The sequence below is a fragment of the Chinchilla lanigera genome, unplaced genomic scaffold (genome assembly GCF_000276665.1).
Source record: "Chinchilla lanigera isolate Chin_1 unplaced genomic scaffold, ChiLan1.0 scaffold00005, whole genome shotgun sequence".
In the NCBI taxonomy this organism is placed as follows: domain Eukaryota; kingdom Metazoa; phylum Chordata; class Mammalia; order Rodentia; family Chinchillidae; genus Chinchilla; species Chinchilla lanigera.
The window spans coordinates 34,620,746-34,646,249 of record NW_004955406.1 but is presented as its reverse complement, the minus strand read 5'-3'; the positions used below and the strand labels follow the sequence as shown (position 1 = coordinate 34,646,249).

The window sequence follows — 25,504 nt, the reverse complement described above, 5'->3', positions numbered from 1 at the left end:
TCTTATGCCATCAAGGGAACCTTTTGAAAGGCTAATGACCCCATATTCTGGACTTAGCAAAGGGCACTTTTGATACATGGGCAATAGTTTACATTAAGCCTTAGTATTTACATTGTTAATTTCACTACATCTATCATGCTAATAGCTAAAATATTAGCTAGGGGAAAAGAGTGATAACTTATTATTGTATATTTTCTTCTACTAAAAACCCAAAATAATTGTCAAAAACTGCATTCTTACTTTAAAATATTCAGAAGTACCATATGAATTTTGCGAATTCATTTCATGAACACAGGCTGATAATTGGTATGATGACACAGTAACAATTACTACAAAAATAAAGAATACTAGTGGGTGCCTACAACTTAAGCTCTATTAGGACTTTATTTGCCACCTAATTTCATTTTCATGCCAAACTTATAATGTAGATGTTATCAAATCAAGTCTATGTCTAGCTGATTTTCAAACATAGTCTCTGCTATACTGCCATGTTATCAAGCAGTCAGCTACAATATAACCCAACATCATAGGACCCTATTTAATGATCCACAGATATTTTCAAATTCAGGTTTGTTATTAAAACCCGTAAGAACAGAAACATGTTAAAAATAGAAATAAAAGTGTACTGTAAGAAACAAGAAATTATTAAATTGTCATGATGTTCATATAAAAATTTCCTTTGTCACTTAATTTATAATTGTCACTGTAACAAAATGACATATTTAACAAGAAAATTCACAAAGTACCACTTCTAAGATATATTTGATAGCAATATTTTTGTTTCTAAATTTTATAGGCTTTAAAGGAGATTATTTTTTAATGGCATGTTCTTCCTTAAATTTTTTTTTAATACTGACACACCAGCATAGTCTGTAACATCTAAGTACAATTTCTTCTCCCCCACACACAGGAACCATTCTTTTCTTGATGAAGACTTGTCAATCTCAACAGTAAGATACAGCTTCATCATTGGGAGCAGCAGCACAAAATTCATATATTTTAAATCTGACTGGGAATCCCATCTTCAGTCTGCACAATAGCTTGACAAATATTAGCGTGAATTGCTAAGGCACTGTGACAACCGCATGCTGAGAGCAAAGTCTCACTAATATGTTTTGGCATGCAGGTTTGTAATCACACATTTACATATGCAATGACCTACATTTGCATGTCAGATCACACACTGTCTTGGTTTATTAAGACCGGGCACCTCCCTGTGCTTGGCGGCCAGAGTGGCGAGAGAGGGCCAGAGGGCGGTGTTTTCTGGCAGTTGAGGGATGAACTGCCACCAAGGATTAGGCTGATATGGCCTGAGCATTAGACACTTCATTAGACGTAATCTGTTTAACAGTGGGCAGTGTATGTAAACTTCACAGCCCATTTGCGGCACCTTTCTCCCCCCATGGACTTTCTTCAAAGGGCAGTGTGGGTGAATGACAGCTTGTCTCATCTGCTCCCATGTCCTGTCACCCAGTGAAGATGTGGAGAGCTGACATGAGAAGGAGCATAGCTGCACATCTCCAACTACCCTTGGGTCTCTCTGCCACACTGCAATTTGTATAAAAATAAGCTTGTGTAAGATGAGGTCTCCTTTATGAGATCATCAGGCAGGTAATACACATACTTCAGTAATGATTATACGATATTGTAGTCAGTGCCATACTTCATTTTGATGAGTCACATCTCACTGCAGATAGCATTAAGTGCTTTAAATAACAGATGGTATCATGAAATCGGATCCACTCAAGAACTACTTTTTTAAGTTACACTCTCTTTCTTGAATGATGGTTCATCCAACATTTCTCTTTTAGTTTACCATCTTGAGTTATACGGGCAATAAAATAACTCAAAAATAAGATTCAAATCACTATGAAATATAAACCAAATAAAATTACTTCCACTTTTTTTTGTTCTCCATTTGGAATACAGTCTCTTGAAGTTCCCTAATGCCCAGGATACTTTTCTAAGCTGTACAAAAAGACTTTTGGATTTGAGATGAGTCACTTAGAGGATGTTCAAGTTCTATGAAAGTAAAAGCTTCATTTCTTCTTTCACTTTATTTCTTCTGCTATAAAATGAGGATAATGAGGCCTTATCCATAACACAGGCAAAAGTTACTTTCTAACCTAGCCAGCCACAGGGACCATCTACCAGCTACACCCTACATTTCGCAAGTGTACCATAAGCTTCGGCCTCCCCATGGCTTTGCATTTGTCTATTTCCATGCCTTCTGAGTAACTGCCTTTTTCACACCTGATCAACTCATCTTTGAGATCTGACTCCACTGTTAGCATTTCTAAGCAATCACCTTCTTCAGGCCACTCAGGAAGTTCCTACCTCAATTGATAGCAGTCATTCAATTCTCTAAAGAGTCCTACAAACTCAGGACCTATGCTAGCTGCCAGATCATACTGATCTTTTAAGTTATTTGTTTATACATCTATATTTCTCCTTCTATGCATTAAGTTTCTCAAAGCCAGAGACTAAGTTTCTTTTTAGGCTTTGTACCAAAATCCCATGAAGCATATAATAAAGTATTTACAAACTATGTAAATGTATCTAAAAGGTCTTAGTAAAAGGCTCTAAATACATAGTGATTGACAATTATTGCAGGTGGCCTGTAGTTACAATCCAGGAGAGAAGCAGGATCATGTAATGGAAAGAATACAGAACTACAAGTCAATTGTCTCTGCCTATAGCAGCCTCCCAAAGGGTAAATAACTCAAAAAATTTCCTTTAAGCCACACTAGTAAAGGAAACTTAGTAACAAATCACGCTTCCTGTTAGAGTGACATATGCACTGAACACTGTGCTTCAAATCAGTCTTGCTCAACATCCAGACTGAAAACTAGTTTTCACAAAATAATTCAGTGTATTTCCATAGAGCTCAACAGAAAAGGCACACGTTCTAGAGCTGGTCAGCAATGCCTGGGCTGAAATCATAGGTCTCAATATCTTTCTGGGCTGGGTAAGCTATGCAAAACCCATTTTGTAGTTCTGTAGAACAGATGTCCAAGTAAGATAATAAATACGAGCCAAGCACCTCACAGGTGCTCAGTAACATTAAAGCCTTTCCCTTCCCCAAGAGTGACAGCAATAACAACTCTCCACCCCCATTCTCTGGATAGGGCTCTTATGTTTGTAGGTTCTCTTCTGCACTCTAGCTTTCAAGAGTACACCTCTTTCTTGGTGTCTACCTTAATTTTCTTTTCTAATCCTTTCTCTGGGCCACAGCTAAAATCTGTATCTATTGCGAAACTACACAATGTCAATGACATACTTCATAAAAGTTTCAAATATCATCCAGTCCTGGGCTTTATATTCTAACTGTAATACGCCATTTACCATATGGATTATCTTCCCAATTCATGAATGAAAATATCCTAATCCCTCAGTTACGAGACTACTTGGGTGACAATACCAATTACTGCAGTCATTATACCTAAAGACCTTGTAATAATTATTAAAGGAGAATATTTAACACATAAAACCACGATTGGTAGCTATTAGGTTATCTGGTTGGAACACACTGAAAGTTAAAAATCACAAACTGAACAAAAGAATAGTTTATGGCCCACAAACCAGTGAGTTTGAAATTGTATGCTCTTCATGACAAATGGAAACAAAGAGGGTAATAAGGCTGGTTCAGCACACAGTGTCTTCTAAAATGACTAACATCTGCGTACTCCTTATAAGTACAGTATTTCCACACACTCTTTTTTGGAAGAAGTCTCAAAAATACAAGTAAGGTGGATAATATACTCCTACATAGGTTTTTAAATATTACTTTAATTAGTAAACATCCATACTCTTCATTAAATGGGCATAAAAAACTGATCTTGGAAGTATATCACATTTTTGTGATAAATCATCAAGTTGAAGCTTTTGAGATATCCAGTCTATATAAAGTAACAGTCTATATTTTAAAAAGGACTCTGAGATGTCAAAAATACAGAATAGAATTAAAAGCACGTATGTCAACTAAGAAATGCTTGAGTCAATGAAGCTTTATATAATGCCTTAAATGCTCTGAATTCTTACAGACTAGATCTCTTGTTGATCTGAATGCACTCTAATCACATAACACCAGGATCTACTAACTACAATAATTGGAATTAACTGCTACCTGTCAGTCTCTGTTGATTGCGCTTCCTTCTCATAAATACTTTCCATGTCAAAATAACATTCATTCTGTGTGTCCCTGGCTAATTCTCATAGATGCAGACTCCCAAACAATTAATAATTTCCTAGGAATAAATTAATTTAATTTGTTTTAAAATCTGAAAGCAAAGACATTTACTGAGCAGTAAGTTAATTTAGGAAAACACTGTGATGGTAATTCTCTCTAGGGAAATTAGAATAGTCACAGCATGGACTCAAGAGACTCCCCAGAGAGAAAATTAAGTCCTGATGATTCCTAGAGGTATTGTTATCAATGATCTAATACACAAACCAGTATTAATTACAATATTTAACACCATTAACAAGGTTTTCATTGTTACTGAAAACTTATGTCTTACAGGTGATTTTCATTTTATCACTTAAGTTAATAGACTTGCTTATATTCTATATTAATAATGCTGAATTTCTCCAAAATTTCAACTCTTCAATTTTATTTAGAAATGGAGCTCATGCTATGATCTTTTATCTTTAGAGGTTACTCACCTCAAAACTATACAAACCAGAATATCCTTTCTGACAATAGCTAATGTAACTCTATCATAGATTCTTTCCTATAGACCCCACTGAAAATTTAAACAAAAACTTTATGTGCCAGCAGTGCCTATTTGTGTGCTTCCTCTCATTTGAAAAAGGATCTCCCTAAAATTTCTTTGTTTAAAATGTAGTCTATTTCTAAAGTTTCTTAAGTGTCAGAGACTTTCATCAGTTTAAACAATATTCCATTAATTACTATCATTAGACTCATCAAACAGGGAAATTTATAGTATAAGAAAATGAGTGACCAAATATAACCAAATATACAATTAAATATTAAGATTCTAGTATTTGTAACATTTAATCATCATCAGTTATATTACCCAGCATAATAATTACTGTATCTGAGTCATATAACTATAAATAATAATTGTCCTTCCTAGGTTATTATGAGCAAGATAAAGACAGAAAAGATATTTTTAAAAAATTGTTCATTTATCCTAGAAATATTAAAGGGGGGGTTAAACAACAAACAGGCGTATCACAAAGACAATCAAGACAAACAACACATAATGGCATCTCACATTCACTCTGCATATTTACATACTACCTAGAGGAATAAAAGAGGTTGCTGGGAAAGAAAAAGAATGGATGGGCATTTTAGAGTGGGTGTTGCAGGTATGGTCTTGTTGAGGACTTAACATTTACGCTGCCATTCAGACAAAAAGGAAGGGAAAGAGCAGCTGTGATGAACAGAACGGTTGGGGAAACGCCTTAAGAAAGGAATGAGCCTGATATGTTTAAAGAACAGCAGAAAGAACATCATGGCTGCAGTACAGTGATCAAGGGAGAATGTTAAGAAATGAGGTTAAGGAGGTTAACACTGACAGAATAACACTGTGCTTTGACAGCAGAAGTAAGAAGTTTGTGTTGTAAGCACGGCAGCACTGTACCGTGCTCCCCTGATACACATTTTACAAAGATAACTGGTGATGCTACACAGAAAAGGAACTGGAAAGGAGGATGACAGGAGTCACAGTGGAAGCCAGGAGACCGGACAGGCGGCAACCAGGCCTGAAGAGTCAAAGCAAGATGCGAAGAATAGGTGAGATGAAGATCTTGAGACAGAATCAAGAGATTTGCCAATGTGCTGAACCTGAGGGTTAAGGGGCAGAGAGAATGAAGGATGATTCAGCTTTCTGGTTTGAGCACCTGGATGAATAGGGATGTCATTTACAGGGATAAACTACAGGAGAAGCTGTTTGGGCGAAGAGTAGGTTAATTAAAATGTAATAAAGGAAATAATGTGAAATGGAAAAAAGATCAGATAAAGATTATTCAAGAATGTTACTGCTGTCATCATCATTAATATTTATAAATGCTAACTATGTTCCCACCAATATACTGCAAAAAGTGCCATATCAACTCTGTGAGGTAACAATTCTTATTTACTGATTTACTGATTTAATGGGAAATGGAACAATGAAGCAGACTGCCCAAAGTGAGTGAGTGAAATGAGAGAGAAAAGCCTGAGGTTGGTACTCTTCAGAGCAACAGCCTTTATGAGGAAGAGTATGTGTAGGAGCTGGAAGGAGATGGAAGGACCCATTGTGTATGGGTCTCCCATTATTTACATCTCCCATTATTTAGAGAAAACTGAGGCCTATAGATAGTAAGTAACTTGACCTCCATAACAGAAATAGAAAGTAGGAGAACAAAAACTTGATCCCAGGCACAGCTCAGATTCTAACACCATACACAATGGGTCCTTCCATCTCCTTCCAGCTCCTACACATACTCTTCCTCATAAAGTTGTTGCTCCGAAGGGTACCAACCTCAGACTTTTCTCTCATTTCACTCACTCAATTTGGACAGTCTGCTTCATTGTTCCATCTCCCATTAACTGGCTTTAAAAGTTAGTGTCAGGGCATAATAGTTTGTATCTAGATGTCCCCTCAAAGCCTCACGCACCCGGGGGGGCAGGCAGCCTGCATACAATATGAAGGAGGGAAAGAGGCTCGCTGCTCTCTGCTGCTCCTCCCTTTTTGCTCTTGTTGCTTTTGCTGTTTTCCACCTCCATGAACTACTGCACTCTGCCATGTGCCACTGTGCCATGGAAACAGCCAAGTATGGACTGAAACCTCCACAAACTGCCAGCTAAATAACCCTTCTTTCCTTAATTCTGGGCATCAGGTACTTTGTCTCAGCGATGAGAGAAAAGTAACCAAGACATAGGGTAGATTAATTCCAGGTACTCTCCTCAACCTATAATGAACATCCTATCACAACTCTAAAGATTCCTCCACCATTCCCTTGTACTCCTAACAATGAATGAGACTTAGTCAAGAAAAACGAATGGATACTCAAACATTTATCAAATTTGGAAAGTATTTACCTTAATCTGAGTATTTGTTTTATGAATAGTAAGAAAGCTATGTGAAACATAACCACAATCATATGACAACATGGTAATATTCATGTAATAATAATAATAGAGGAAGAAAAATTATAAAGGTATGCTAAATGTAAAATAATATTACTGGTTTCTAACCAAAAAATGCATACATTCAATGTTCTTCAAAGCAGCTACCCAGAAGGCTGTGGTCTTACTCTAGAAAGGCTTCCACCACTGCAGGTATGTCTGAAACTCCACATTAGAATGGTAATAGAGGTAGTTTGTGAACCACATGAAAATCATTGGTCTCATTTAAGAACATATCTCATTTTGATCAAGAAAAGAACTTTATTTAACAACTAAATATATACCTATAAAGGATTCTGGATTATTCCCAATATCAAATTTATCCTCAAAAACAATTTCATCATGATTATTAAAACTGTATTTCAAACTTTAAACTCAGTTCCAAATAAGTTGGAAAGCTAGTTTAATCAGTGTCAGCTTCATCTTTCCTCACATCACTGTGAACCAACTATTCAAACAGAAAATCCAGGAGCCTGGACAAGAGAATCCTCACTGTGTTCTTATTCTTTTCAGTGTCATCTAAATTTCTCAAGGCACTTTATGCAAATGTGAGGAACTTTCATTCCTAAATACATAAATACGGACAATCTAAGTTCAAAGATAACTTGAACATAATTTAAATATTTCAAAATCATTTCTCATTTGATAGCATTAGTATTCTTTTTTTTTTTTTTGGTTTTCTCTGATACCAGGAACCAAACTCATGACCTTGCGCTTGCCAGGCAGGCGCTTTGCCGCTGAGCTAAATCCCCAGCCCCTTTCTTAGTATTCTTTATTGCCATGTTCTTTTCCTAAACACTAAAATAACCGAAGTTCACATAATCTGATCAACAGTTAGCTGAAACAGAAATTAATTAATCAATTAATTATTAAATCAAATTAACTTTTGGCTAGAGGCTAGTCACTCATTCAACAACCATTTGTTGGTTACCACTTCTCTATCATTTGATACTGATATAAAATGAGATGCTTGCTATGGTACAAGCACAGTAAAGAACTACCCATAATCATCATTTTTCTAAGCACAATCTTTTTATTGTCTTCAAAATTATATTTCCTCTACTATAGTATTTTCCCCAGAGTCTCTATCATAAAATATTTTTGTAATTAATAAACATTATAATGAGTCTCTAGCCTCATTATGTTCCATTTGTGACTAAATCTTCTTGAATACCACCTGAGACCATCAGCTTACCACTCCTGATGAGATGAAAGAAAGCACACTACACTTACGATCTGCCTGAAACTGAGGCCTAAACAGGGAATGGCACTAAGATGCAACTGGACAAAAGACAACCAGATGATGCAAATCTTTTAGTCATACAAAATACGTAAAATTACTCTTATTCCAGATGGAATAAGGGAGGAAACATAGTAAAATGTGTAGTTTAGAAAAATGACTTGCTGCAATGCAGAGAAATGATTAGGCACGGTGAAATGAGAGGTAAGGACACCAGAGGCAGAGCTGTGCAATAATCCATCCACTCATCAAGTGACAATAATCTAATCTAGAGGCCATAGTCATGATGCAGAAAACTAATAATTTCAATACCTGTCTAGGGAATAGTATCAAGAGAACATGGAAGTTGCCAAAACGTGAGGTGTCAGATCCCGTTGTTTCAAGCTTGGGCAAGATGAAAGGTAGCAAGAATTACAAACCAACATGCCACCTTGGGCAAAACACAGTAAGTTTCCTTTTGAAGACTGAAACTTCTACACAAAAACATCGTAAGTCATATTAATTGAGATGATAAGCCTGTTCAACAAAATGTTCTAGGAGCTTCAGCTCTGAAAGCTAAAGAATATCTATATAGCTTGGATTCACATGGACCAGGTGAGATCCCAGTTCCACAATATATTCTGTTAATGAATTAGTTTTTGGCCTAGACTCTTCATTTGTAAGGTTTGAAAACTAATGACTTCCATGCTGTTAAAATTAATGATACAATGTATTAGAAATGCTAAGCACAGGGCAGGTATACCCTAAGACAATCATTAGTACTAGTGATCACAGGTACTGGTAATCACAGCAGTACTATCTAGGATGAAAGACAAAAGTGAACAAAGGAGCCAAATTTTCAACTAATGTGAGGGGTAAAAGCAATAAGGTAAAAATCCTGTTGTCAGGTACCACAAGGCTGAAAGCTCCTATGCCTCAGAAAAGGAAGTAGTGGTCTGAAAGAAGCACTGTGGATGGAGAAAGTTGCTGTTCTGAGCTCCTTCCCTTTACTATATGTGCGTGTGGGAGAACATACTCTCCACATATGACAGGGTCACAAGGAAAGCAGTGCCTAGGGAACAAGAGGTAGGTTCCAGTTAAGGCAAAGAGGTAGAGTGTGGGGGAAATTAGATATGAAATGGAGGATATGTGACATGTATAATGAAACAGAAATTCTGAAGATAATTATGTATTTTAATACTCATTTAAAACACAGTGCCTGAAAAGAGAGATGAGTTGATTTCAAACCAAGCTCATACTCATTTAATAAATATTCACAGAGTGGCTACTACACATACCATTCTGGTTAGTATAGAGCAGTGGAGGTGAACCTTTTAGAGTTTTCAATGGTAACAAACAGTCCACTGTGGCACATGTGCCATTGATACACCATTACTGCTACAGAGCTTATATTCTTAGGAGAAGAAAACCAATGCACAAAATAAAAAGTGATATGGTGACATATTATATGGAAAAATATGTCAGTGAAGGCATAGTGGATGAATAGAAAGGTTCAATTTTTATTAGTTGATCAAGTAAGGAGATACTTATATACTCGAAAACAATAAGTGTGTGAGCCCTTGGGAATCACTGAGAGGTTTTAAACAAACATAGTTTCACTGTAATTGTATGAACCACTGATGCTGTTCTCGGAAAGACAGAAGGGGAAAGAGCCACAGGTGAAGCAAAGGAACTAATGAGAAAGCTACTGTGGGAGATGCTAAGACTGAATAAGAGAGATGAAGAAGGTTACTACATCCTTGTAAACGAAACAATCCCAGAGGAAGAAATAACAACCATAAATATATATGCACCACACACTAGTACACCCAACTACATAAAACAAATATTAATGGATATGAAAAATCAAGTAAGCATTAACACAATTATATTGTGCTCAACAACCCCACTGTCACAAATTAGACAAATCAACTAGACAAAAAAAATCAACAAGGAAATATTAGAACTGAACCAAACATTTGAACAAATGGACTGAATAGATGTCCACAAAGTATCCCACCCCATAACATCAAAGTACACATTCTTCTCAGTTGTACATGGGACATTCTACAAAACAGACCAAATACTAGTTCACAGAATATGCTTCAGTCAATGCAAAGGAACTAAAAATTACCCTATGCATATTATCAGAAATGCAATGCATTTCATAGTGCAATGAAACTGGCAATCAATGGCAACAGAAACCACAAGAACTTCATAAAGACGTGGAAATTATATAACACCCTCCTGAATGTGTGGGTCACAGATGAAATTAAAGAAGAAATTTGACAGTTCTACAATTAAATGATAATGCCAATGCAACACATCAGAACTTATGGGACACAATGAGGGCAGTCCTATGGGTGAAATTTATAGCTATGAATAGCCATCTCAGGAAAACTGAGCAAGGCCAAATAAACAACTTACTGTTGAACCTCAAGCTTTTAGGGAAAAAAAAAAGAGCACGTAAAGCCCAAAGCTCATAAGAGGGAAGAAATTATAAAGATTAGAGCAGAAATTATTGCAATGGAGACTAAAAGAACAATACAAGGAATCAATGAATCAAAGAGTTGGTTCTCTGAAAGATTAAAATAAATCGAAAAACCCTTAGCCAAACTTAGCAAAAAAAGGAAAGAAAAGACTCAAATCAATCCAATTACAAATGAAAAGGGTAAAATTATAAAAATCCTGCATAAATCCAAAAGATCATCTATAACTACTTCAAGAATGTATATTCTAGTAAGATGGAAAATGCAGAAGAAATGGATAAAATCCTAGATGCATATGAGCTACCAAAGCTGAATCAAGAAGATATAAAAGATCTAAACAAACCAGTATCAGTCAATGAAACTGAAGATGTAAATAAAAACCTACCAACAAATAAATGCCCAGGCCCTGGTGGATTCACTGCTAAATTCTACAAGAAATTTAAAGAAGACTTAACACTGCTACTTTTCAAAATTTAATAAAACTGAAAGGGAAGCAATACTCCCAAATTCATTCCTAGAAGTAAGCATTACCCTGATAGCAAAACCCAAGAAGGACCCAAACAAAAGAGAGAACTACAGGCCAACCTCCCTAAAAAACACAGATTCAAAATCCTCAATAAGATACTAGTAAACAGAATGCAGAAAATCATCAAGAAGATTATACACCATGACCAAGTAGGATTCACCCCAGGGATGCAGGGATGTTTCAACATACACAAATCAATAAATGTAATAGACCATATTAACAGAGCCCAGGACATAAACCATATGACGTCTCACTAGATGCAGAAAAAGCAATTGAAGTCAGGTGGGGGCATAGCTCAGGGGTAGATCATTTAACTGCAGAAAGAGCAACCAACGAAGTCCAACACCCATTCATGATAAAAAATCTTATAGAAAATTGGAACAGATGGTCTTTATCTCCATCTGATAAAAGCTATCTATTACAGACCAACAGCCAACATCATACTAAATGGACAAAAATGGAAAGCTTTCACTTTAAAATCAGGAACGTGACAAGGATGTGCACTGTCACCAATCTCATTAAATATAGTTCTGGAAACATTATCCCAAGCAGTTAGGCAAAAGAATGAAATACAATGAATAAGGACAGGAAAGGAAGAAGTAAAATTACTATTCATGAATGACATGACACTCTACATAGAAGACCCCAAAAACTCCACCAAAAGATTTCTAGATTTAATAACGAAATTCAGTAGTGTAGCTAGTTACAAAGTTAACAATCAAAAGTCATAGCCTTGCTGTAAGCAAATAACAAACTTACTGAGAGAGAAATTAGGGACACAACACCTTACACAATAGAATCCAAAAAAATGAAATACCTAGGAACCAGTGAAGAGAGTAAAAAACCTCTATATTCAAAACTATAGTATTTTGAAAAGGAGACTGAAAGGGATATCAAAAAATGGAAAAATTTTTCTTGCTCTTGGGTAGGAAGAACCAACATAATGAAAATGGTCATCTTGTTATACAGATTTAATGCAATCCCAATCAAATTACAAGAGCATATCTCACAGAATTAGAGAAGAAAATCCTAAAATTCATTAGAATCAGAGAAGAACTAGAATAGCAAAAGCAATTCTGAACAACAAATGCAAGGCGGAGGCATCACAATCCCTGACTTGAAATTATACTACAAAACTACTGTGATAAAAACAGCGTGATACTAGCAAAAAAAAAAAAAAAAAAAAAAACTGAGGATCAATGGAACAGATTAGAATATGAAGAATCAATTGCAGACATACTTAGTGACCCTATCTTTGACAAAGGTGCCAAGCACATTCACTGGGAGAAAACCTCTTTCATAAATTGTGCTAGAAAAACTGGCTTTCCACATGCCAAAGACTAAAACTAAACATATGTCTATCACCATGCACGAAACTAAAATCAAAATGGATCAGAGATCTAAATATTAAACCAGAAACACTAAATCTGCTGGAAGATAGAATGGGTAGAACTCTTGAAGACAATGGTATAGGCAAAGACTTTAGCACAAAGCCCCAGTTGCACAAGAATTATCACAAAGAATCAACAACTAGGATCTCATCTTATTAAAAAGTTTTGCAGACCGAGAGAAACAACCAACAAAGTGAAAAGAAAACTCACAGTGTGGGAAAAAATTTTCACCAACTGGTCCTCAGTCAAAGGATTACTATCTAGTATATATAAAGAACTCACAAAAATCAGACCCCTCCCCAAATTTAAAGACCGAATCCAAAAATGGGCATCTGAAATGAACACATATTTCTCAGATGAAGACATACAAACAGCAAGTAAATATATTAAAAAATGTTCAATATCATTGGTCATCTGAGACATGCAAATTAAAACAACACTGAGATTCCATCTCACCCCAAAAAGAATGTCTATCATCAAGAAATCAACCAATAACAAATGCTGGCAAGACTATGGGGAAAAAGAAACTTTTTTCCACAGTTGGTGGGAGTACAGACTGGTGTAACCACAGTGGACACCAGTGTGCAGATTCCTCAAAAAACTAGAAATAGCCAAGCACACACCTTTAATCCGAGCACTCAGGAAACTGAGGCTGGAGGATCAGTGCAAGTTTGAGGCCAGCATGGGCTACAAAGTGAGCTCAAGGCCAGCTTGAATTGCACAGTGAGACCCTGTCTCAAAAAAGACAAAAAAAAAAACCCTAGGAATAGAGGTCCCATTGGACCCAGCTATTCCTATTCTTGGTATCTTGCAGAAAGAATTAAAGGCATTATACCACAGCAATATATGCATGCCCACATCAATAGTGGCACAGTTTGTAACAGCCATTGCTTAGAAACAGCCCAAATGCCCATCAACTGATGAATGGATAAAGATGTGATTTTTTTTTTACACAATGGAGTAGTACTCTGACATAAAGAAGGATAACCTTGAGGCATTTCCAGCTAAACGGATGCACCTTGAGACCATACTCTGAAGTGAAATAAATCAGACACCTGTGTAAATACTGCATTGGATCTGTGGTGTGAGAAACTGAAAGTGTAAATAAGGACCAAAATGTATAATAGATATTGTGAAATAGGAAGAGAATGTTCAAATGGGAAGGGGAACAAAAGAGGGGAGCAGGGAAAAGAAAGGAAGAGAAAAGAAGAAAAACATGGAAACAAAGCTCTTGTAAATAAAGAGGGGAAGAGAGATTGAAGTGAGGGTAGGGGAGTGGGGAAAAATCTATTTATATTATATTTCCTATGATGAATATGATCATTTTGTATATCTAAAATGTACCAATAAAAATCATTTTGTTCAAAAAAAATAACATTTTTAAAAAAGCTACCAACAATATCACAATTGAAAAATTAAAGTAACTGAGCAGGTGTTATGGTTTGTGTCTGTGTGTCCCCCCAAAGCCTCATGAGATCATGGGGCAGGCTTTTAGAGTTTGATTGATTATGGGTGTGAGAGTTACACCCGCCCTGGGGTGGATAGCTTGCATATGTAAGGGAGAGGAAGAGGATGCTTCTGGCCATTTCCTCCCTTGTGTGTGTTTGTTGCTTTGCTGTGTTCTGCCGCGATGAGCTGTAGCCCTCTGCCATGTGCCACTCTGCTTTATAACCTGCCAAGTATGGACTGAAACCTCCACAAACTGTAAGCAAAATAAAACTTTCCTTCCTTAATTTTGGGCATCAGGTATTTTGTCCCAGCAACGAGAGAAAACTAACCGAGACAGCAGGTCATATCAATGGAAGAGGTAAGAAGTGTTAAAAGTCTGATAAGTAAAATGGGTAGAGAAAAACAGGAAGAACTTAGGCTAAAAAGTTTAGCCTCATTGACAGAAAGGAAAGACTTGGCACTAAGGGTGAAAGAGAAAACAGTGAGTAGAACAATTAGGGGAAAATATTTAGAGTTTAGTTTCAGACACACTAGGGTTAAGATAGGCATATCTGATATGAAGAAGGCAACTGGATGCAAGTCTGGAAGAGGCAGAGGTCCAGCTTGAGATGACTGAGTGCTAACCAGTACAGACTGCGATAGAAGAAGTCGAAGAACTGAGCTTGTGTGCTTCTACTTATAAGAGATTCAGAAGGTGATGGGAAATCAGCAAAGAGGGACCAGTAAGACAAGAGAAAAAAGGATTCTTGTAGGCCAAAAGAAAAGGTTTCAAAGGAACCTTTGTATGAACAACTTCATCTAAAACAGCTAATAAGTAAGATGAGGACTGAGAACTGACCGCAGAACAGAGCAACATGAAGTAACAAAATCTTGATAAAAGCACCACCGTGGCACAGTGGAGGAGAAAGCTTACTTGGAATAACTTGAAAGGAGAAATATGTAACTCTAGGAATTTTAGAATGCAGGCAAGTTAACAGCTGGAGAGAAGAGGAACTTCAAACTCTAGCTGAGAGTATTCCTCCCTTTGTTGAGCTTGGAAAATAATGATAGGACAGTCTGGTAATGAAAGTGAGCAGGCCACAGAGATGGGGTCTGGCGCTCCTGGGAGGGCTGGCCTTTGGGAGCAGTGTGATTTATCAGATAACAGGAAAAGCAGACTACAAGAGTACAGATTCTAGGAGAATGTGGATAGCATGAGCCTGAGGAAGTTCTCTTTTGATGTCTTCAATTTTTTTCAGTAAAGTAAGAAGCACAAGTACCAGCTGAGAGAGGCTGAAGGAGGATATGCTGGAGTTCATGGAGAAAGGATAAAAAGTAGGAGACTGGGAGTGAGGAGATGGGCTAATGATAGGATTGCTGAGAAGTATCAGGCTTGACTGAAGTCAAAACCATGAGTTTAAAACTATGGCAAGAAACTTCTTTCTTCAAAAGAGCTACTGTTCATTCTCCTACATCAACAAAGTTAACCAGTGAACTGCTGCAAAGAGAACATACCATCTAAATGTCTACGAAGGCTTTCAGAAACAGAAGCACATTCAATGTCATATGACAAATATTTTACAAAATCAGTTTATCAAAATATGTATGCTACGTGACTCTTATTTTCCAAAGCATAACTGGAAGATAAACTAGAGAGAAAGTAATACAGTGATCATGTCCAAAAATCTTACCAATTCAAAAGAATCTACCATGGGCCCCCTGAATGTACTATGAAGTAGGTAGGTACCCTTCATTTCATTTTTCACACTTACATCACAGGGATTCAAAATCATAAATGATAGTAGCTTGTACTGTCAAGAAGTGTAAAGGTACATTCGGTCTCCTTACTAGTTAAAAAGGCAAAATTCTCACACTTTCCAAGCTGTGAAACTAAGACTACCTACTTTCCTATCTATACATATGAGATGTCTTCTCTTTTCACAGCCAGCTAAAGTACTATACTACCCTCAAATTTAACAAAACAGCAAAAACCATAACCCAAGCTTCTAATTATCGTTATAATTGACATTAATCTTCCTTGAAATTCTTAGTATTGCACTGAGTATAATTATTTTATATTCATTTAACTTTATGATAAAAGTGAACTATATAGCTCTCTTCACGCAACAGCCATAAATCAAAATCTCACAAAAAGGGTATTTCCAGTGTAAATGTAAATTTCCATTGTTTAAAATTAGTCTTATATTAAAACGTATTTTACTATTCCTATCATCATCTTTCATGCAATCTGAATTTAAAAAATTAAGCCTACTGTTCCATGAATTAAGAGTCTAAAAGGCAATAAAAATATATAGGATATGAATCTAGTCAAAAATATCTTTTCAGTATCCTCTAGACTTCAATGAAAGGAAACAAAAAAGAAAAAAGCAAAGCAAAGTTGATTAAAAAAAAAGGTTCCCCTAAGTTCATGAGAATGACAGTAACGTAAAAAAATGAATAGATATATAAATTTTATATTGTGAAACTTAAAAAAAGTAATTCATACTGCATTAAGAATGAGACCACATAGTAAACATTACGGGGTTAGAGTATCATCTTGCAACAAGGAAAATAAAGGATATGCAAGAATGTGTATCACGTACTATAACAAGGAATTGGTATTTCACACTTAAAAAGCTGACTTTCTTAGTTTTCTGTTTATGGCCAGACTTACATTAGCATAACAAAAGTGAAGGGAGTCACTGGACTAACCATATGTTGCCAGATCAGCCCCATTATTCAGGCCAGTGGCGTGGAACAAAACAAAAGAAGGTTGTCAACCCTGAGCAGAATCTGTCCTTTCCTAGTCTTTTAAAATAATGCTACAGAGAGTGGTAACATTTTTCAAAGACTTAATAAGCAATAACATCTATGAGCTCTTGTCAGGTAATCTTTCTTTCACTGTCTCACACCATCAGTCCGAAGGCAGAGAGGAAAAAAAAAAAATTCTCCTCCCTTCCCCCACTTGCCACAAGGCAGCTAGATCCTGGAATGACACTTGCCTATTTCCAACAGGGAAACAGGTCCACCCACACAGGAGCAGCAGCAGGAGGTATAAACGAAAGGAACAGCGTGAAAAGAAATGCAGAATCATTTCTATAATTTTGAAATTTATACTGTGTGGCAGCCTAGTGCCTCATAAGAAAATATTACTTTCATTTTTGCCTCCTAGTGCTTCCCCGACCTTTCCTGGTTGGTGAGTCAGTAGGAGGCAAAAATGAAAGTATTTGTATTTTTTTCTTTGAAACACAGGGCTATTCAAAACTGAATTTCAAAATCATAACATGAACTACCTAATGTTTTGAAGTGTTCTTTTATTATCTGCACCAGAAATAATATAATGTAAAACAACACTGTATATATGTGGGAAATTAGCGCTGATAATTATATTTAGTAGACAGAGGCTATTATAATCTTGAGAAGGATTTATGATGATTCCACAAAATACAGACGCAGATTTTAAAAACAAATACTCTTGAGATTTAAATATTGGCGTTACTTAAGGTAGAACCTCTATTCTTAAACTCGAAGAATTCAGATTAAGTAAACAAAGAAGAGCAATGTAAAAGTGCACTTAAGGATTGATTTAAACACTTTAATTTTAAGGAGCTCCTGGTTAGCTTCAGCTATATATCTTTATCCAGCCTCTATGTGTGAGACACTGAAGTAACACAGGGCATCCAGAGCCAGACACAGTCTTTTTTCTCATGGAAATTTTAGCCTAATAGAAGAGATAAAGAAAATATCCATATAAAAATGACACAAAGGCACCAGAAGTATCCAAAAGAGAGATGCACAGAATAACCAGAGAGTTACTCTTCCAAGGGAAACCAGCACGTTTGGAATATCATATAAAGCCTCGTGGCACGGACAGCATTTCAGATGGTTCTCGAAGGATGGCCAAGAAGAAGAAAAGGATTCCACAGATGAAAAAGTATGAAACACGATACCCTGCATCTCTCTCTTTGAGCTTTACAAAACTCATCGGTATTAGGAAGGTTCTGGAGAGATACTTCCATAAATAACTGTTACCCCAAGTCACCAAACCTATTTTACTACAGATCACTTTTGAAAGATCAGTTCCCCAAACAGTTTCAGAAATGCTGTGCAAGCAAATCTGGAACAAAGCCAGCGGAGTATATTTGAAACTTTTTGTTACTTTAAACATTTCATCATATATTGAGCTTTACAATAAGCATTAACAAACTCAGATTACTAAGTGAATTTTAATTCCTAAGTGAATTTTAATACTGTGTATACATCTGTTACTGAAACACTGTTTTTACTTCACAAGGAACCATGTAATAGGAGAAATAACACTACCAGTTAGAAAGAAAAGCAGAAATATTAAAGCAATAATGTGGGCAAGCTAAGACCAGTGCACCAAAGCATATGTGAGTATAAAATATACAAGCTCTCCCAAAAACCTTGAGTATAAAATATACAAGCTCTCCCAAAAACCTTGACACACCCTGCTTTTTTTCTTTCCTTCTCTATACCTACTACTGTACTGTAATAACCTTGAAATCCCACATGTCATGCAAATAAAGTTAAAAGCTAAAGCTACGCCCTTGTTTTCATATACAGTACTAAGAATTATAAAATATTTTAAAACAAACACTTCTGACAAAACCTTAAAAATAATTTTAAATTAGCATTTTAGGCTACTGCATTTCCTAAATGAACTATTACTGTACTACTCCTTATACATATTTGATACAGATAGATAACACTAGGGACTCTTTGAGCAGAATGAATTACCTGTGGCTGGAACTGAGGAACAAGTGGCCCCTGCATTCCTTGTGATTGTTCATCCATTGTTTGAAGCAACAGAAACTTTAAAACTCTGCAAAAATAGAGTGAAATTTAATGTAATAATTACTAATTCATGTCACTTATCATACACCTGGCACAAAATTTCAAATATGATTTACATGTCAAAAATTATTAACTAATATAACCCCTACTCTTATCTATACCATTTACTAAATCCTAGCTCTGTTTAGCTTGCAAATATTCTGTCTCAACCATTTGCTCTTCTCCAAAGCAGCATTATATGCTCACAAAACCCTACTTCTTAAAATGAAATTCCCTCTTCTCCATCCTGCCTTACAGATCAATATGTCCCTATACGCTGCACACTTGACAAGATAAAACCACGTTAAGCTCCCTATAATCATGTTCAATACTTGACATCTTAAAATGCATCTTATCTTCTTATTCTAAAAATGCTGGCACTTAATACTATTATCTGATTGTAATGCTTACTATAAGTTTTACGTTTAAAGTTAAATGGCTAGTCCTTACGTGAGAGTGCTGCTGAGTCTTTTATGTGTACACTGTAATTATGAAACATTTATCCATTAATTCAGTAAACATATGCTGAAGATCCATTACACAGCAGGAACATCACAAAAAAGTAGAATCTAGAAGCTACTTTTTGCATGGATTCTGCTGAACACCAAGTCTCTCCAGATTCTATATAAATGTTATTTTATAACTGAAATCTTACGAGTTAAAACTTAGGATCCTTTTAAATAAAATTAACTGATTAACCAAAGCATATCTTCATTATACTCTTTAAAAAGCAATAAAAATATTCTGGATATGGGTCACTTTTACTGGAGTGGAAGCATCTTTTCCCTCCACTACGTAACGTTTTCTCAATTAATTAATGAAAAAACTTAATGTGGTCTAAGTAATTGTCATAATAAATACTTTGTGCACTCTTTATGAATTATTTCCCTGTTTTTATATTATTTCTAATATACGCTCTACTGCTTTATCTTTCACATTTAGATTTACAATCCAACTGAAATAAATTTTTTGTATGATATAAGGCAAAGTCAATAATTGGTTTTCACTTATGGATACCCAAATGACCTCCAATCATTCTGTGTATGTGTGTGTGCGGGCCAGGGCCTTCTCACTGAACTACATCCACAGCCCTTTAAAAAACAAAACAAAACACCGAGACAGGGTCTCCCTTCGTTACTACATTGTCCAGGCTGTGCTCAAACTTGCAATTCTCTTGCCTCAATCTCCCAGAGTGCTGGGATTACTCAGGTATGCACCAACAAACCCTGGTGGGCCTTTCTTTAATAAGGGAATGTTTCCCCGTTTCCAGGATTTATTAATTCATGTCTTTGTGGACTCATGGGTTCACTGTACTATAATCTGATGCTCAGAAATTGTCCAAAATGGGAACTTATTCAAGTTGGCTTCTGTATCCTTTTGAGGACACAGTTCTCTTCTGTCTTCTGACACAATGAGACATTTCAGGTTCAGGTTGTACTCTCCTAGCACTAACCCTAGAGCCACCCATTTCTCCAAAGGACCTTAATCACTTTCAGCACACAATGGTTTTACAAATCAGATACAGTGAGTGCTAGGCTAGTATTCTTGACTATAAATGTTGAGACTAGTACGTTCATCCTCCTTAAAGATCTGACACTTAGCAGCTCTTAAAAACTTACCCATTAAATTAAGAAATACAAGAATGAACTATTGGCTCGAAGCACTTCATCTTTGCATTGTCTGATACAGATATCACTTGCTTGATTATGGGAATACTGAATGACTCAGTTAAACGGAGACCCAAGGGTGAAGTCAGGAATACTCCTGATGAATAATGACTTGGGGCCAAGGAAAATATTTAGTTCTGTATTTCAGTGTTCAGACTCTGCCAACTATCCACCCTAAAATTTCCATTATGTTTTCATTTTTTACGTATCACGTATATATACATATAACTAACTCAACAAACTTTCTTTGTTTTTTGGTGCTAGGAATCGAACTCAGGAACTTGCACCTGGCAGGCAGGCACTTGTGCCACTGAACTGGATCCCCAGTCCCAACAAACTTTCTTTTGGATGAGAGTAGCTTGCTATTTTAGTACTGCTGTTCCTCTTTCTATTCTGTTCCTCATAAACTATGGTGGCCTTGATCAACAAAGTACATCTTATTAATATTCTCATAGACTAATTTCATATATATATGTGTGTGCATGCGTGTGTGTGTGTGTAATACTGAAGATTTTATGAACAGTCTCAAAGACTGAAGGGAAAAGTCATTTCAAGAAAAGGAAACAAATTTTTACTATTGTACTTCAACTCTGTGGAACTCTGAAAAATCTAAAAAATAACTTTTCAAACTACTTGAAATTCTCTTTGGATTTGTATGCACAATTTCATATTTCAGGTTTCATACTGCATCAAGAAACTGAGTATCAAAATACATACTGCCAAACAGGAAAGGGAGTCTTTAATGAACGGAATTTATGCGTGTCCTTTACTTGTCAAATTAGGTTTAAGCTTTAAATTTTTAGGAGATAAATGTGGACAATTATGAGATTAACTAAAGTTTCTATCTTCTTCATTAAATAATCTTTCTTGCACAATGACTGAAATATTTTTCTGTAGCTAAATAAAGATTTTTTTTAAGCTAAAGGCAAGTTACAATGAAGTTTTTAATAAAAATCACTATCACAAAGTATATTAAATTATTTTTCTTATAGATATATTTTTAAAGCACCATCTTTTCTCTTTTTAATTCTATTGCCTTAAACCTGTATTTTGTAATTGGTCAATATTTTTTTTTGTAATTGGTCAATATATTTTTAAAGCATCATCTTTTCTCTTTTTAATTCTATTGCCTTAAACCTGTGTTTTGTAATTGGTCAAAAATTGGTTTAACGGTTTAAAATGCATATTGGTTTATTTTATATCACTTTCTGCAGAAAACGAGAAAAAAAATTTTTTTTGGTTTTTTGAGATATGGTCTGGCTATATAGTTCAGGCTGGCCCTTCTGCCTCAGCCTCCCAAGTGCTGGGATTATAGGCATGTGCCACCACAATCTACTCTAAACCATTCAATTTTTAAAAATGAAATTTACTGACCATATGCCTACAGACATAGGGAAAATTTTCTTATTCTGACTAAGATTTTTGGCTAAAGTGAATACAGTAACTGTAGTTGTTTCATTCAAATAATGGGAAGAAAAATACGTAGCATGATTTAGTTTGCTAATAATTATCTCAGATATTTATTTTAGAAATTTAATAATTAAATATGGAAACTAGGAAAGGTATTATTTTATATAGGGATTGTTACTGTACTATTATTCCAGCATAGGATAGTTATCTAATACACTGTTGGTTACTGTATCACTATTTTATAATACTTAATATATTTTGTTTAATGGCCTTATCAGGGTCATAAAAATCAGCACATATAAAAATCAGCTCACAGGCAGACTTGAGTTTTTAAAACTAAATGGTCTGTGCCTAGTCACAATTAAGAGTCATAATTTTGTACTTTTATATTCTGTTAAATAGCCACAGGAATAAGGGAGAACTGTTTTACTTTAATATGTACTAGTTTATGGACATACGTGAAAATATTTGTAGTATTTGAAAGATTTGGGACCACTATGACATACTTAACACTATTTTCAACATTAAAAAGTTTTAGCTATAAAAAAAGTTATTGCTTTGAGAATTATAAGACACTTACTTGGCAAAGGAAGATTCTACTTGGCAAATGTAGGCTACTATAAAACTTTTTAAATATAGTGTTTGTCTTAATAATTCACAATCTGGTTCCCCAATATCATTCCCATCCTTTTCTTTGCCCTTTCTGACACACACCCTATTTTTATTTCTCCCCTTCTCGCTACATCCAATAGGGGTATTACCCTGTGCTATTTCCCCCAAGCTAAAATCATTATTTGTTCTCTTGTATCACCAATCAATCATACCTAGTCACACAGTCCAAAAGTCTTTATCATAAGCAACTCTGAAACTTGCCCTCTACTCCCCATTTCTATTCATGTTTTAGTCACTTAACAGCTGTTGAGTGTTCATTCTGTGCCAGGTACTTGTTAAGGAATACTTAAAGAGTTCCTGCCCTCATGTTACTTACATGGTAGCACAGGAGATACACAGTAAGAAAAAATAACAAGACAATTACAAATTGTTATAGTTTCTGTGCAGATAATGGAGTGATGAGGTGAAAGATAAAGGGGGTGAGGGAAAAAGGTACTACAGGGAGCGAGTGAATATAGTAGGCCTGACTGAGCCAGCCCTTCAGAGTTTGTGGGCCTAAAGGAGAGCAAATTCAAAGCCCCTGGCGCAAGGAAGCATTAACCAGATTTTAAGAACTGAAGGGAGTTCAACATGCATGGAAGGTAGTCAGTGAGAGGGACTAGGCTGAGCTAATGTGGGAGACACAGGCAGAAGATTAATTACAGAACCCTGCTATGTTTGGCAAAGAATTTTGGATTTTATTCTAAGAGAAATGGGAGTGTCATGATTTGATTTATATTTTTAAAACAGCACTTTGGAGAGAGTGATAGAGAAAGAGACCAATTAATAGGCTATTAAAGTATTGTCAAGGAGAGAAATAATGATAGTTTACTGTGTTACTGGTAATGGGGAAACAAGATAAATAGAGGTGTATTTTAGAAACCAAACAAACTCCATAACTGCAGAGGAGTTGAATTAAGAGAAAGAATAAAGGATGTATTTTAGATATTTTGGGTTTTCTTTAATTTTTGAGACAGGGTCTCACCATGCAGCCCAGGCTGATCCGGAATTCCTGGCAATACTCTTGGGTGAGCCTCACTACTGCTAAGATTAAGAGGTGTGCTCTACACCTGGCCCTTTTTCGTTTTGGACAAGGGCAATTTTTCTCAAAGTGGTAAGTAGACTTCTGGGGAAAGGATGCCTAAAAGGCTGAGTAGGATCCTTAAGACCCTTTTATATGTGGCCTTGAAAATCAAAATGAACTTTGCAACAATGCTAACATTATTTGCAAAACCACTGGTGCCTTGGTTTTAATCAGTGCAGCAATCTCAAACTGGAGTAGTCATTGTATTCTTTACGTGTTATACACTCAATAAAAAAATCTAAGCTGCACTTAAAAATAGCTTTGGATGTAGCTCTGTGATAGAGCAGTGGCCTAGTATGTGTGAGGCCCTAGATTTGATTCCCAATACAAAAAAGTAAGGACCTTATGTCTATTGTGTAGCAATAATTCTTTGATGTTTTTGTCACAGGCACACATACATTTAGTTATTAAATAAATATCAAATTCATCAGCCTGTTTGTATCAAGCACTGGCCCAAGCATAGGCTTACAGCTGTAGATGACAGAGATCTCTGAAACATTGGATTTAAAACCTGGAAGACTAAATATATATTAAATATATTCTATATATTAAAATATTCCGGGCCCGGGATATAGCTCAGTGGTACAAGCACCTGCCTGGCAAGCGCAAAGTCCTGAGTTCAATTTCCAGTACCAAAAATAAATAAATAAATAAAATAAAATGTTCCTACTACATTTATGTGAGTATTAGAGAAAAAAAAGGAGAGAATAACTCTAGGAAACCAAGACATATGAAAACATACTAGGTACTTTGCAAAGAAAATTAGAATTTTTATTCATTGTTCTTAGTTTATATTCAACATGACAATTTTATACAGGTTTTTATTTTCTAAACAGAGGCTCTAACTTTTTTCTGGACTACTACAGAAGTATGTGCTATACAGATTATTAGTTTAAATCAGTTTAGGTATCTTTCAGTTCTGTGTTTCTTTCCTGATAATTTTATTTACTTAGACACTGTCACACATCAGTAGGTATTTCTCAATGTGTTTCTGGGATCATTCAGGCTGTGGTATATTAAAAAATAAATGTTATATAAATGAAGTATTTCATAATTAAGGGCTTTCTTTTTTAATTTTACGTCTGCTTGGGTCCTTTGGTATGCTAATATTTACTCTGTGTAAGACAAAGTCCTATAACGAACAGAATTTCATATAGTTCTCTGACCCAGAAAGTTTTTTTCATTAAATACCTTATGAAACTGTCCGTAACCATTACATGTGAAATGCTGACTCTAATAATGGACTTCATTCGTAGTTATTTTAATTCACTACTAAAATTGTCCTTCAGTCTCCTTCACTCTGGGAATTCAACACCCTAAAATCAAATCCAATATATAAAATGATTATATATCATTACCAAAGGGAGTTCACGCAAGAACTGAATAGTGTTTTAACATTCAAAAATGGATTAATGTAAGTCAACATTTAAATAAAAATAGAAAAGTCACCTATTCATCTCAGTAGGCGCAGAGAAAGTATTTGACAAAAATCTAACATCTATTTTTTATAAAAACTTTCAGCAAAGAACAGAATTATTGACCTGAAAAATCAGGCATCCACTAAAATATATAACTAGTATTATACTTAATAGTGAGTGAATATGTTTTCCTCTAAGATGAGGAATAAAGAAAAGATGTCTACTA

General features: G+C 35.6%; 1 protein-coding gene across 1 annotated transcript in view; it reads right to left on the bottom strand.

Moving 5' to 3' along the window:
* The window catches only part of Nek7 (NIMA-related kinase 7), a gene marked incomplete in the record, with an annotated part of 138,733 nt that overhangs the window by 67,775 nt on the left and 45,454 nt on the right, over nucleotides 1-25,504 (bottom strand). The window contains 1 exon segment of the mRNA XM_005375133.2: nucleotides 18,953-19,037. Within this exon segment, the coding sequence (XP_005375190.1) occupies nucleotides 18,953-19,009 (57 nt within the window).